Source organism: Falco cherrug, chromosome 17 (genome assembly GCF_023634085.1).
Source record: "Falco cherrug isolate bFalChe1 chromosome 17, bFalChe1.pri, whole genome shotgun sequence".
In the NCBI taxonomy this organism is placed as follows: Eukaryota; Metazoa; Chordata; class Aves; order Falconiformes; family Falconidae; genus Falco; species Falco cherrug.
In genome coordinates, this window is record NC_073713.1 from 7,055,965 (window position 1) to 7,068,443 (window position 12,479).

Consider the following 12,479-nt stretch of genomic DNA (forward strand, 5'->3'; position numbering starts at 1 on the left):
AATCCATCACTCCTCTGCCCTCCCAACACTTTCTCGCTGTGGAAACGTGAGTCACCCAGCACCTCCCAGCCCCAGCGCCCGTGGGGACGGGATGCAGTGGCGGGGCGCTGGGGCTGCTCGGGGTCTGTGCCCTGATCCCTGGGAGCCGGGGTAACCAGGGCTGCTCCGGGCAGGGGGAGAGTGGAAGGAGTGAGAAGGAAGGTGGGTGCTGTGGCTCAGGTGGGAGCAGGCAGAGCCACCCTGCGGAGCCATCCAAAGCTGTAGGGAAAGCCTAAGCCCCGGCTCTAGTTTTCCCAGTTTCGGAGCTGGAAGAAGGAGCAAATGTGGCCCAGGTGCCTTCAGCAGCTTTTCAGGAGGGTGGCTTCGGCTTTCTCTGCACCGCTGGCCAGGGGTGATAGGGTGGGGAGGAAGAAACCTCCTGAGGCCACGCTAGATGAATAACCTTTTAATTTTGACAAAAACAAAGTACAAAACCGAGGCCAATTTTCTTTTCTCCCCGTTCGCAAGGGTCGCTGCAGCAGTGGCGCGGGGCTGCGGGCAGGCAGGATGGCTCCGGCGGCTGGGGCACGTGCCCTTCCCACCCCCCGTCCCAGGGATGGCGGCAGGGCACCCATGGGTGCCAGCGAGCGCAGCAGGGGCAGGGCCAGCTGGCGGTGGGGATCGCAGGGGTGTGCGAGGCCGGGGGGCAAGGGCTGCCTGGGGCACGGCGCGAGCGTGGTGGGGCTGCCCCCGTGTCCCCGAGGCTGGGTGCGTCACCATGCGCGGGGGCCACGGCTGGGCGCGTGCTGCCGTTGCTTGCGCTGAAGGGTCGGTTGGGCTGGCTGGCGTTTTCTTTCCAATAAATACCAATCGGTGAGGGGCGGCCACCGGTGCTTGGGTGGCTGCAGCGCGCTGGGCCGGGGGGAGCGAAGGCGGAGGTCCCGGCTGGGGCTGCTCTCCCGGCAGTGGGAGGGCTGGGGGCGGCGAGGGGGGCTGCCTAGCTGATGATCTGCCGGGGCCGGCCGTAGCTCATCCCCGCCTGTGATGCCCCCTTGTTGCTCCCCATCTGTAAGCCGATGACGTTCTTGCCCTCCTTTAGCTGGCTCTCGGTGAACTCCCGCTTGTGCTCCTGCGCTTTCCTGTGGGGTGGAGGGAGAGGCCATATGGCACCTGTGCCCCCCCAGGGCAGCCAGACCTTCATCCCCAGGGTGCCAGCAGCCTCCGTGCCCCAGGGGTGCCCCAGCCACCCACCCTTCCCCTCCAAAAGCTCAGCATCCTGCATCCACGTGCTCCAGGGCACCGCCGGGCAGTGGAAAGAGCCCACCCCAGGCAGCCACAGGGGTTGGGGGTCCCTATGCCCGGGCCCATGCTCCTCCACTTACTTCATGAACCAGTTGGGGTCCCCGTGGTAGTTCCCGTCGTTCTTGGTGACCGCCAGGCTCCCCAGGGCCATCAGTGTCCTCTGCACCGCCGCCATGTCCTTGGCTGCCGAGGGACAGCGGGGCGTGAGGATGGGCACAGCGCAGCGGCCTCAGCACCCCCCACCTCCGGCTGCCCCCACCCCCCACCCGCACCTTCAAAGAGGTCGACGGTCTGGAACATGTCCGTCTTGACCACACCATAGTCCTCGGCCGCCTTGAGGAACTGGGCGATCTGCTCCATCTGCTTGAAGACCATGGTGGGGGGGCTGTCAGGGATCTTGACAGGCTTGGAGCCGTCGGGGTAGAGGCTGTTCACCAGCCTGCTGAGGACCTGCCGGCAGAGGAGAGGCTGGGCTCGCAGCACCGCACACGCCACTGGCTGCGGGGCCCCCGACCGGCCACCCACCCATCTCTGGGGCCGGTGGGCGCCGTGGGTGCCCGGCCCCCCCCCCCCCCCACTTACGATGCCATTCTTCAGCCAGACCTGGAAGCCCAGGCGGCCTCGCTCGGGGCGACCCACCGCAGCCCCGCACTGCGCCACGATCCACTCCACCAGCCGGTCCTCCAGCTCGTCGTCGTACTTCTTCTCGATCTTGGACTGGACGTCCCTGCTCAGGCCATATGACGGGCCCTTGTTTGCCATATCTGCGGTGGGTAGGAGACCTGGCAGCGGGACGGGGACCATCAGGCTGCGGAGATGCTGTCCCCCTGCCCAGGGACACGGCAGCCGCCCCAACACCCTGTGGCATCCACCTCTCGTCCTGGTGCCGTGGGGATGTGCCCTCCTCCCAGCTCTTCCCTTGCCACACCACGGCCCTTCAGCTCTGCCCGGGAGCATTGGAGGATGGGCGCATGGCCAAGATCCCCCCAGCCTGCCCGGACAGAGGGTTCCTGTCTCAGCAGAGGTGCCTTGTCCCCAGTCCCCAACTCAGGCTGTGCAGGAGAGCAGCCTAATCCCCATCCCTGCCTGCTCAGGGTTGGCACTGAGGTCCCTGGCATGGCCGTGCCCCGCAGCTGGAGCAGCTGTGCTGCCCCACGGGCGCTGCAGAGCAGAGGGGTCCAGGTGGCAGGGTGACTGTGGCACAGCATGGTGGCCATGGCACGGCGGGGTGGCTGGGGCACGCTGGCCGTGGCGCTGTGGGATGGCCTTGGCACAGCGGGTCCCGGTGCCGAGGAGGAGTGCAGGCGAGGCAGGACCACGGCGGGAGCCGTGCCTGTGCCCTTGTAAGGGCATGCGGCGGGCAGAGATGGCAGGTAGCTGGCTGCAGGCAGGGCTGGAGGATGCCAGGGAGGATGCCAGGGGGGACTGGCACTGTGAGCTGGCAGCCAAGCCCTCAGCGGAGCTGGCCTCACCCACCCCCCCGGCTCAGCACCCTGCTCAGCATTAAGCCCCTGAGTGCCCGGGCTGCGCTCTCGAGGAGCTGTGTGCTCGGTGCCTGCACCCACAGCCTGCCCCAGGTGGGCTCACCCCGGCGGCCAGGCAGATGCACCCCGGCTCCTGCAGGACAGGCTCTGAGACCTGGCACAGCTCGGTGCAGCAGAGGACGCTGACCCCGCTTGCTGCTGGTGGTGCGGCAGCCCCCCACGAGCCCCACAGGCAGCCTGTGCCCAGATCCCGGGCACTGCCAGGCACGTCCAGCAGAGCCACAGCAAGCTCCGCTCAGTGCCCTGGCTGCCCAGTGCCCCGTGCCCTGGCCCATTCCGGCACAGGGGGAGTGCGTGCAGACCCCAGCCTCACCAGTCATGGCTCCCCTGGCCACACGGCAGTGTCTGTTGGCCACCAGCTGCCCCCGGCCCCGCAAGCCAAGTGCCCCAAGGCATGGGGCAGAAACAGGCAAGTGGAGGCTTGACCGACCCCCCCCCTCCACGCTGAGCCCGCAGCCGCACAGCCCCGACGGCAGCACAATCCTGAGGAGCAGGAGCAGCACCGAACCCTGGGCAGCACCCCCAGGGAGCCACGTCCCCAGTCCGAGCACCGGTTTCCCCTCATCTGGGGAGCGGGGTTGCAATCCAAAGAGCAGCATCCACATCCTGGGGAGCGTCACCCCCATCCAGGGAACACCATCCCCATCCCGGGGAGCGGCATCCCAGTCGGAGCGGTGGAATCCCCATCTAGGGAGCAGGATTGCAGTCCCAGGAGCGACACCGACATCCTAGGTGTGGGGTCCCCATCCCGTGGAGCAGCACCCCCACACCAGGGGGTGGCATCCCCACCCCGGGCCCCCTCCCCACTGCACTCCCCCACCCCCCACCCCCCGCTGCAGCAGGACTTACAAGCAGCTGCTCACGGAGGCGAGGGGCGATGCTCTGCGCGGGAGCCAGCACACTGCACAGCTGGGAAGAGCTGACCCTGCGCTAAAAGGCCGACGCCAGGACAGTGATGTCAGCGCAGCCGGGGGGCCAACCCCCCCAGCCCTCCCTCCCGGGGCGCGCCAGCCCCGCGGCGCATCATCACTCCAGCCCAGGCACCATATTTGGGGAAAGACTCCGAAAATCGGTGACCAAGGCCCGTGCCCAAGCATTCCCTGCGTGCCTCCACCCCAGTGGGTTTGGGAGCAGGGAGGAAGCGGGGCCGGGGGCTGATGGAGTAAGTCCTTTTATAGCCAGGGCCGCAGCCGCCGCAGAGGGTTTCTGCCCTGACTTCATGGCTGGTTTCCCCATGTGCTCACCACCGGGGAGCTGGGGCAGCCGAGCGGGGCTCCCCACAGGGCTGCCGTGGGGCACAGCCACCCGGGCAGCACCCACGGCTGCGGCGTGCCCTGCTCAGCCTGGCCAGGGCAGCGAGGCTGCGGGTATCCCGTGGGCACCGTGCCTGGGCATCCCGCAGCCGGCCCCGGGATTCCTGCCGCCCAGGCTGGCAGCAACCAGCTGCAGCGGGCCAGGGCACCGCGAGGCATGTAGCAGCCCTGGGATGCTACGGGGAGTCCCAGGACCCTTGCTGCCTGTGAGGTGGGACCTCCCTGAGCATCCCTACTCCCCCAGGGGCTGCCGGTCCCCCGCACCCCACAGACCTGCCCCCAGCAGCCCCCGTGCTGCACAGGGGGTCTCTGGTGCAGGAGGGAGGCAGCAGCGCGGTCGAGAGCCCCTGCGGCATCTTCCCTCTCCCCAAGTCCTGGTGGGAAGGAGGAACCAGTGCTGCAGCAGAGCCTGGCTGACACCCGCCGGCAGCAAGGCAGGGCAGAGCCCACGGCCTCCGCTGCCCCCCGAGGACCCCCCGGTGTCCCCCAGGCTCCCGCTGCCCAGGCAGGAGGCAGCAGGCGTGGGCAAAGTGCAGACACTTTAATTAGCGAGTCCCTTCCCAGCAGACCCACGCACGGAGAGCACACGGCAGCCTCGGTGGGGAGCGGTGGGGGGGGGGGGCACACAGTGGGCAACACCCCCCCGGGATGCTAAAGGAGATGTGAGGGGGGCTGCTCCAGCCACCGGCACCAGCACCGGCACCGCACTGGAGGCATGGACCCCACCTTCCACCCATACGACTCAGGCACTGAAGAGAGACCCGCACCCATGTGCTCAGGGGGCCACGGGGCTGCGGGCACAGCGCGCACCCCGGCCCTCCACCGTGCCCATGGGCGCATGGACACGGAGCAGCAGCAGCAGCACCTTTTCCAGTGTCACTTGTCACCAAGGACGGGTGCCCCAGCAGCCCCCCAGTCCCATTTTTGGCTACGACGAGCCTGGGGACAGGCACGTAGCACCTGGGAGAGACCTGGCTGATGGGGAGGAGGCACACCGGGACCCCCGGGCTGCACGGGGAGGGGGACGGAGCAGCTGTTGGGACCCACAGCACAGGCATCCCTCCCTAGGGGCACGCACTGCCCTGGGTGGGTCCCCGCTCTGGGGGCCTGCGGCTGGGCATTTGGCACAGTCCCAGGGCAGCGGGCAGCTGTGGGCCCCTAGAAGACGTAGATCTTGTCCCGCTGGACGCAGTCCAGGTCATCGTCCAGCGTCAGCAGCACCTGCGGGGCGAGGGGAGCGGGGCTGCTGTGAGCCGGGGTGGCCGGGGGCAGCCAGCAGCCGCACCGCCGGTGGGCAGCACCTACCAGGAAGGAGCCGAACATGGCGATGGAGGAGAGGAAGTGCCAGATGTCGTGGTCATCAAAGAAGTCGAGCAGGATGCAGTCGCGGTTGTGCTCCCGGGACTCAGCCGGTGTTTTCTGTGGGGGACAGGGGCAGCCATCACCATGCCAGCCCACAGCCAGCCACCCTGCCACACCGCCTGCCCACTCACCTGCCAGGTGCTGAGCCCCTGGAAGAAGAAGAAGAGGGCGAAGCCCCAAACCACCGAGGTGCCAATGATGCAGAGCAAGGGGATGAGCTTGATGCGCTCGCCGCTGCGGAGCTGCGGGGGAGACCAGGGTCAATGTGCAGGCAGGAGCCTGCAGGGGGGCCAGTCCCTGTCCAGCCCACCCTGCACAGCCGGGCAGGGGGCTGGCAGCCTTGGCTCGCACCTTCATGATGATGTAGAAGGCGAAGTAGAGAAGGAGGTTGCAGATGCCGATGGCCAGCAGGTAGGAAGCGAAGTCATTGGGGCGGACAATGAGGCCGTAGGCAGCGCTGGGGAGGCAGGGACAGGCAGTGGGGTCAGTGCAGCCTGGGGGTCCCCCCGCCTGCCGTGCCCATGCGCCCCACTGTCCCTGAGGCACGCCGGCAGCCCCCGGGAGATTGGGCAGCGCATGGGGACACCAGGGCTGCCGCAGCTACAGGGGGGACCTGTCATGCTCGGCTCACAGCTGTCACAAGCTGGCTGTCCTCAGCCCAGCCCCAGCAGAGGGGACCGCAGCCAGCAGGGCCATGTCACAGGAGCAGGGTGGGGGTGGCAGCAGGGACGGGGAGCGCCGACCAGGCTGGGAGAAGTGTCGCGGGGTCTGGCGTGTGCCCAGCTCCGCACTTACAGAGACCAGTTGATGATGTTTCCCATGACCAAGAGCACCATTCGATCCTGCAAAGGGTGAGGGGGGGCCGTGAGGGGCAGGCAGCCGGCCGCTCCAGGGAGGGAGGGCTGCCAGGTGGGGTCTCAGCAGAGCCAGGGACCCTGGTGCCACGAGCCGCGGTGCCAGCACTCACCACGTACATGGGCCCACTGCACTGCCGGACGCAGTCCGTGTACAGCACATGCAGGATCCTGCGCAGGATGCCCGAATCTGCAGGGAGAGGAGAAGTCGCACCGGGGGCACCGCTGCGCTGCCCCCCACCCACCCTGCTCGCAGCAGTGCCCCCCACCTCACCCAGCTTCCAGCGCCCCATGTAGTAGAGCTGGGTGCTCAGCAGCAGGGTGGCCACGATGTGGATGACGGAGAAGACAATCCAGAAGGCTGTGTTCCCCTTGCCGAAGACCTGCGGGGCGAGTGGGGTGGTGGGCAGTGGGCTGTGGGGGTGACCGGCCACCCCCCCCCCCCCCAGTGGCACCCACCGTACTCACCACACCAACGACAGAGAAGAAGATGACAAGGGCCAGGCAGGCATAGGCGCTGTAGGCGCTGGCGTTGATGTCTGGGTGGCGCTTCTGGTAGAGCTTCAGCATGCAGAGCCCCGCGATCATGTACATGAAGGAGGTGTCTGGGGGGGCACAGCAGTGAGCAGGGTGGGGGCAGCCCTGGTGCGAGCAGCAGGGGACTGGAGGACACTCACCGAACTGGAAGTTGGTGTAGTTGGGGCAGACGTGGTAGCAGGCGCTGAGTAGCCCCTCCATCATGAGGGCAGTGCCCATGGCGTAGAAGAGCCCAAAGTGCTTGGGGATGCCGCATTCCTGGGGGGTGGGAGGAGAGGGAAGGGAAGCAGGGGGTCCTGGGTGGCAGAGACCCCTGTGGGCACACAGTCCAGCAGCCGCCCACCCCTTCTTACCAGGGCGTGGGCATCATTGCGCATGAGCGCCCGGTTGTAGTTGATCTCCCGCTGCAGGATGATGAGCAGGAAGAGCAAGCCCAGCAGGACGTAGCCCAGGTTGCTGAGGATGTTGTTGAAGGCGCTGCGGGGAAGCAGTCCAAACATGGGTGCTGCAGACCCCTCTCCCTCCCTGGGACCCCACTGCGGCCCTGCCCTGGGTGCAGGGGACCCCCAGCCACCCACCACCACCCCTGAACCCACCTGAGGTTCCCCAGCGGGTGGGCACACAGAAAGTTGTAGTAGCAGATGTCCTGGTTGCCGGTGACATTCACCACCTGAGCACGTGGGCACAGTGCAAGCAAGCGGTGGTAAGGCACGGGGACATGGGGGGTGACCAGGGACATCGCCATCGTGGCTGGGGAGCAGCCCCCAGAGCTCCCGGGAGCCCCGTTTGCTGTCCCTGTGCCCCACTTACCGTCTGGTAGGTGATGACAAGCTGGATGACAGGGAGAGCGTAGAAGACTGCGATGGTGGCGATGTTCCTGGGAGAGGCAGGGGGGTGTCAGGGGGTCCCTGCCGCCCACCCAAGGTCGGGATACTGCTCCCACTCCCTGTTCCCATTGCCCCCCACTCACCAGAAGTAGATCTGGTATTTCTTCCGCAGCACCCGCTTGTCCTTGCGGGCCAGGTCAGCCACGCAGAGGTATTGCTGGAAGGAGAGGCAGGTGGAGGGCTCACCCCGGCCAGCGGGGAGCAGCCAGTGGGGGGCCAGGGGGCACGGGGCAGGACACACCTTGGTGCGGATGACGTTCTTGTCGTAGTCAATGTCAGCCAGCGTGTCGTAGTCATCCTCCTCGACAGAGCTGAGCGAGTCCAGGCGCGGCCGGCTGGCCACGTTCTCCAGCGACCGCTCCCCTGCAGCCGAGTCGGGGCCGTCAGCGGAGCCCCTTGGCCGAGACCGCCTCGGTGCCCACCCCGCGGGACCCCAATCACCCCCAATTAACAGTTCGGCTGCCTCCCTGCCAACTCACACCGGAGACAGGCTCCAGATCCCTGCACTGCCCCTGCCCCGGGGACACGCACTGGCTGTGCCCACGTGGGCGAGCATCGCCCCGTGCCACCGTCCCCCAGGGCTCTGCCGGGCTGGGGACAGCTGGGGGCCAGGAGGACAGTGTCCTCCCCTGCCCCGCAGCCCCGCAGGTGCTGCCCTGGCTCTAAGGGAGGGAAGGAGGGGACAGGGGTACTCAGCGCCCCGGGTGCCGAGCTTGGGGCAGGGCAGATTTTGATGCGATTCGCCTGTCCCCGCCCAGTACCAGCATCTACCCATGGCAATGCTCAGCGGCCTCAGCGGGGCGGAGGGCGTGCGCCGCTTGAACTGCTCCTGCCCTTCAAAGGAAAGCAAGAGTTACCGAAGCAGGAGTGGGGTTGAGCCCTGGGGGGGTTCCCCGGAGCATGTCCGCCCGATGGAGACCCCGCTGTGGGCCTGCAGGGAGGGGCTGGCAACCCAGGGACCCTTCCCAGGAGATGGAGAGGGACAGTGTGGGGATGCTGCCCTGGCGCGCTGGCTCTGCAGGGCTGCGGTCATGCCAGCCGCCGCACCGCTGCCCCGGGACTCACCCACGTAGCCGTACGGGACTTCTGCCGAGCCCATGCTGTCCGTAACGCCTTCGGTGCTGCCGGAGGAGCCGTTCCCTGCAAGGGCGGTCAGACCAGGTGGGCACAGCCGCCTGCCGACAGGCTGGGAGGGGAGGGATGGCATGTGGCACTCACCAAAGGAGCCATAACCGTAGCTGTCATAGGGCGAATGGCCCAGGAAGTAGTCAGGGATGCTGCGGGCATGCCCTGCAAGACAGGAGGGTCCCCGTCAGCCACTGGCAGCCTCCTGTGGCACCCCTGGCCTGGGGGCGCGTGGCCATTCGGCACGGGGCAATGCTCCGTGCCCCTGCTTTGGCACCGGAGCAAACGCGCAGACAAGGACAGAGCAGACACTGGCACCTACCCAGTAGAGATGCTGGGAGTCCCCAGAAAGTCATGGAAAGAAAGAGACAGAGCTGGTGAGATGCTCGAGACCCAGCGCAGAGCTGCCAGCCCCAGCCCCAAGGGCATCCCTGTCCCCCAGACATCGGGCTTTGTCCCCAGGGAGCCGGGGTACAGGCAGGGCTCAGGCAGACAGCAGGGAACTCCTGCAGAACCAAGGGCTTCACCACAAGCTTGAGAGGGCAAAATAACCGGGAACCCCCAGGGACACCCCCCACGTGCCACTGCCACCAGCTGCTGCCCCCAGCCCCTCACCCGTGTCCAGGCTGGGCGAGTCCATGGCTGCCAGGAGCCCCTTCCTCTTCTGCTGCCTGCCGAGGGAAGTGGCAGTGAGCGGCGCCGTGCCGGCAGCCAGGGGCAAGGGCTGGGGCCCGGGTGGCACAGCACCCACGGGCTCAGCACCCAGAGGGGAGGCTGGCCGGGGCAGCGATGCCCAGGAGCTCACCGGCAGCTCTCCCAGCAGGCGATGACCAGTGTGAGGATGTAGAAGGAGAGGAAGATGCCCAGGCAGAAGAGCACACTGCTGACATAGGCCTCCGCTGCGCAGGGCCGGGACAAGCCCTCAGCATGAGCGGCAGCGCCGGGGACCTGCCGTGGGGTCCCTGCAGAGCCCAGCTACCCCCAGCCCCAAACGGCCCCTCCTCAGCTTACAGGTTATGGCGGGTGACACCATCACCTCCAGCATCTTCTGCCGGTTGTGCTGATCCACAGGCTCATCTGGAAGAAGGCATGGGCTGGGGTGGGGGGCTCAGCCCTGCACAGACGCTGCTGCTCACCCCATCCCCAGCACGCCCCCAGCACACAGCCCACAGCAGTGGGGATGTGCTGGTGGGTGGGCGCTTCCCCTGGCCCCCCCGGCGTACCTGGTGCAGCATCTTTGGAGAGAGGGTAGTAGGGCAGAGCCCCCCCACACGCCTCATCCTCCGTCTTTACCACCACCACCACGTAGAAGCTGTTGCTGGGGAAATCCTTCTTCTGCAGTGGCCGTCCCAGAGGGTTGAGAGACAGGGGTCAGCAGAGCCCAGCCAGGCGTCTCCCATGCTGCCCCGTGCTGCTGGGGCTGCCTGGGGGGCTGGGGGCCACCCCGGAATGACAGCCTGTGCAAGCTCTGCTAGCTGGTGCTACCTGGCAGCACCAGGGGGGCTGGCAGTGGTACAGCCCCATGGCGCAGCCCCGCGCCGTGGCCCCGCACCCACCTGCACCGTGATGGCTGCCTTCTTCGTCATGGTCTGGTACATCCCGATGAAGGCCACATTGTTGTCCAAGTCGTACACAGGGCACTGCGGGGACAGAGGCGCTGTCATCCCCGCCGGGCATCACGGATCGCCCGGACAGGAGACCCCGCTGCCCAAACCTACCAGGATGTCCTGGATGGAGATGACGGAGCAGGGGAAGGCCATGGCCGAGGTCACCTTCACAATCACCGAGTCCACTCCCTCGGGGAACTCGTACTTGAAATACTGCGGGGGGGGAAGGGCCCGTCACTGCCATGGGGGCCACACTCTCCTCCCTGGGCGCAGCCCCTCCTGCCACGCCACACCATGCCAGCTCCTCCTCACCTGCGGCTGGGCGGCCGTGGCATTGAAGCTGAACCTTTCGTTGGTCCTGCAGAGAGCACAGGGAAGACGGCGGCTGGCGAGGGGAGCCCGTGGCCCCGGCAGGCAGCCCTGGTGGGCGGTGGGCAGGCATGGAGGGGGACCGGGGACGCGGGGCTGCCCTCACCGCAACACAAAGTTCTCCACACGGGTGACCCGTAGCTTGTAGGAGGCGTTGAGGGACAGCGTGGAGACATCCACGTAGAAGTGCTGGGTCTCCACCTCCGCCTTGGTCTGGGGCTGGCAGAGCGTGCGGCTCACCTCCTGGTATGCGTATTTCCGCTGGTACCTGGGTAGGCAGAGCTGTGCTGCACCCACCACCGCCGAACTCTGCCTGCCGGGACCCCTGCCCGCCCACCAGGACCCCTGCCCACCCACCGGTCCTCGCGGCTTGGCCGGGCAGGGGGCCACGCGGCGCCCCCCCAGTACTCACAGTCCCCGGAGGATGAGCGGCACCTGGAAGGAGACCACCGCCTCCTTCTGCCTCACCACGAAGAGGACGGGCAGGTCCTTGTGGTCGGAGAGGACGTTCACCGACACCCGCACGCCCTCCGTCTGCGGGGAGAGTGGGAAGCCGAGGCGTTGGCTGGGCACCGCCACCTGCGGCCGCCTCATCCCCGGTGCCTGGACTTTGCACGGCCATCGTGGCTGTTGAGGCATCCCCGCCGTGGGGACCGTGCCCCCTGCCCGCCCCAGGCCCCGGGGCCGGGGGTCCCGTGGGGGTGTGGGCAGTGGTGGGACGTGGGCAGCGGTCGTGGTGGGTGCTCACCCTGTTCCGGCAGACGCTGTGGTTGAAGGCGTAGATGTTGAGCAGGTCGGCGTCCACCCAGTCGGCGTAGGTGGTGTTGAACTGGGCCTCCTTCTGCAGCACGCGCCGGGGCCCGTGGGGCCGGGGCAGGGTGGGTGGCGGGGCGGGCGGCAGGGCCAGCAGCGGCAGGGCCAGCAGCGGCAGGGCCAGCGCGGCCGCCCCGGGGCCCGGCATCGCGCCAGCATCCCCGGCCGGCCGGGCAAGGTCCGCCGGGGCGGGAAGGGACGGGACGGGACGGGACGGGACGGGACGGGTCAGCCGGGGCGCTGCCGGGCACCCTGCCCCATGGCGAGCTCCGGGGGCGGCGCCGCTGCCTGGTTGCGGTGCCGGTGATCGGTGTCGGTGCCGGTGCCCGATGCTCGGTGCCGGTGCCCGGTGTCGGTGCCCGATGCTCGGTGCTCGTGCCCGGGTTCGGTGTCTGGGCTTAGTGCCGGTGCTCGGCTTCGGTGCCGGTGCTCGGCTTCGGTGCCGGTGCCCGATGCTCGGTGCCGGTGCCCGGGTTCGGTGCGGGTGCCCGGTGCCGTCCCCCCCCCCCGCGGCCCGCAAGCAGCTGTAAACACGGGCCGGCGGTGACGTCACGCGCGGTCTCACGTTCAAGGCCGGGCCGGGGAAGTGACGCGGCGGCGGGCGGGGCCGGGGGGCGGGGGGCGGCCCGGCCCGGCCCGGGGAACCCCCGCCCTGGGGAGCTCCTGCCGCGGGGGGAAGCCCCGGCCCGCAGGGCAGCCCGTGTCCCATATAGGACCCCATAGGGGAAGCCCTGCCCCGTAGAGGAGCCCCCGCCCTATATAGGACCCCATAGGGGAGCCCCCGCTC

At 68.2% G+C, this 12,479-nt stretch overlaps 3 protein-coding genes across 10 annotated transcripts in view; 1 reads left to right on the top strand and 2 right to left on the bottom strand.

Moving 5' to 3' along the window:
* Nucleotides 1–429: 429 nt before the first annotated feature.
* Nucleotides 430–3,791, bottom strand: TAGLN (transgelin). Of its 2 annotated transcripts, none has more exons than XM_055728609.1 (5): nt 3,675–3,791; nt 1,864–2,063; nt 1,554–1,731; nt 1,362–1,464; nt 430–1,118 (listed from the first exon to the last, which is right to left on the bottom strand). In XM_055728609.1, the coding sequence occupies exons 2-5, from the start codon at nt 2,041–2,043 to the stop codon at nt 977–979; spliced, it is 603 nt and encodes a 200-aa protein (XP_055584584.1). In that variant the 5' UTR covers nt 2,044–2,063; nt 3,675–3,791; the 3' UTR covers nt 430–976. The 2 variants fall into 2 exon arrangements, with proteins under 2 accessions (XP_055584584.1, XP_055584585.1); XM_055728610.1 differs by having other exon boundaries at nt 1,864–2,045; nt 3,675–3,758.
* Nucleotides 3,792–4,664: 873 nt separating this feature from the next.
* Nucleotides 4,665–12,256, bottom strand: SIDT2 (SID1 transmembrane family member 2). Of its 7 annotated transcripts, XM_055728587.1 has the most exons (28): nt 11,628–12,255; nt 11,292–11,413; nt 10,986–11,147; nt 10,823–10,868; nt 10,622–10,723; nt 10,460–10,543; nt 10,127–10,238; nt 9,915–9,980; nt 9,709–9,802; nt 9,519–9,574; nt 9,226–9,237; nt 8,997–9,068; nt 8,844–8,918; nt 8,550–8,612; nt 8,020–8,141; nt 7,862–7,935; nt 7,702–7,768; nt 7,488–7,561; nt 7,245–7,368; nt 7,032–7,149; nt 6,823–6,959; nt 6,629–6,737; nt 6,468–6,544; nt 6,296–6,342; nt 5,852–5,957; nt 5,632–5,742; nt 5,444–5,557; nt 4,665–5,359 (listed from the first exon to the last, which is right to left on the bottom strand). In XM_055728587.1, exons 1-28 carry the CDS (start codon nt 11,838–11,840, stop codon nt 5,297–5,299), a joined length of 2,622 nt encoding a protein of 873 aa, XP_055584562.1. In that variant the 5' UTR covers nt 11,841–12,255; the 3' UTR covers nt 4,665–5,296. The 7 variants fall into 7 exon arrangements, with proteins under 7 accessions (XP_055584562.1, XP_055584563.1, XP_055584564.1 ...); XM_055728588.1 differs by lacking the exon at nt 9,226–9,237; XM_055728589.1 differs by lacking the exon at nt 8,550–8,612 and having other exon boundaries at nt 11,628–12,254.
* The window catches only part of APOA5 (apolipoprotein A5), a 118,398-nt gene continuing 113,491 nt past the window's right edge, over nt 7,573–12,479 (top strand). The window contains exon 1 of the mRNA XM_055728604.1: nt 7,573–7,675. Within this exon, the coding sequence (XP_055584579.1) occupies nt 7,610–7,675 (66 nt within the window). The 5' untranslated portion in view covers nt 7,573–7,609. The remainder of the gene's footprint in view (nt 7,676–12,479) is intronic.

Excerpts from the sequence above, each read along its gene's own strand:
- TAGLN (XM_055728609.1), bottom strand. The coding sequence starts at position 2,043 with ATGGCAAACAAGGGCCCGTCATATGGCCTGAGCAGGGACGTCCAGTCC. Across the intron at positions 1,465-1,553 it reads GACCGTCGACCTCTTTGAAG|CCAAGGACATGGCGGCGGTG; the intron begins GTGCGGGTGGGG and ends GTCCCTCGGCAG. Across the intron at positions 1,119-1,361 it reads GACCCCAACTGGTTCATGAA|GAAAGCGCAGGAGCACAAGC; the intron begins GTAAGTGGAGGA and ends TCCACCCCACAG.
- SIDT2 (XM_055728587.1), bottom strand. The coding sequence starts at position 11,840 with ATGCCGGGCCCCGGGGCGGCCGCGCTGGCCCTGCCGCTGCTGGCCCTG. Across the intron at positions 11,148-11,291 it reads CCGCTCATCCTCCGGGGACT|GTACCAGCGGAAATACGCAT; the intron begins GTGAGTACTGGG and ends CTGCCTACCCAG. Across the intron at positions 10,724-10,822 it reads CCACGGCCGCCCAGCCGCAG|TATTTCAAGTACGAGTTCCC; the intron begins GTGAGGAGGAGC and ends CCCCCCCCGCAG.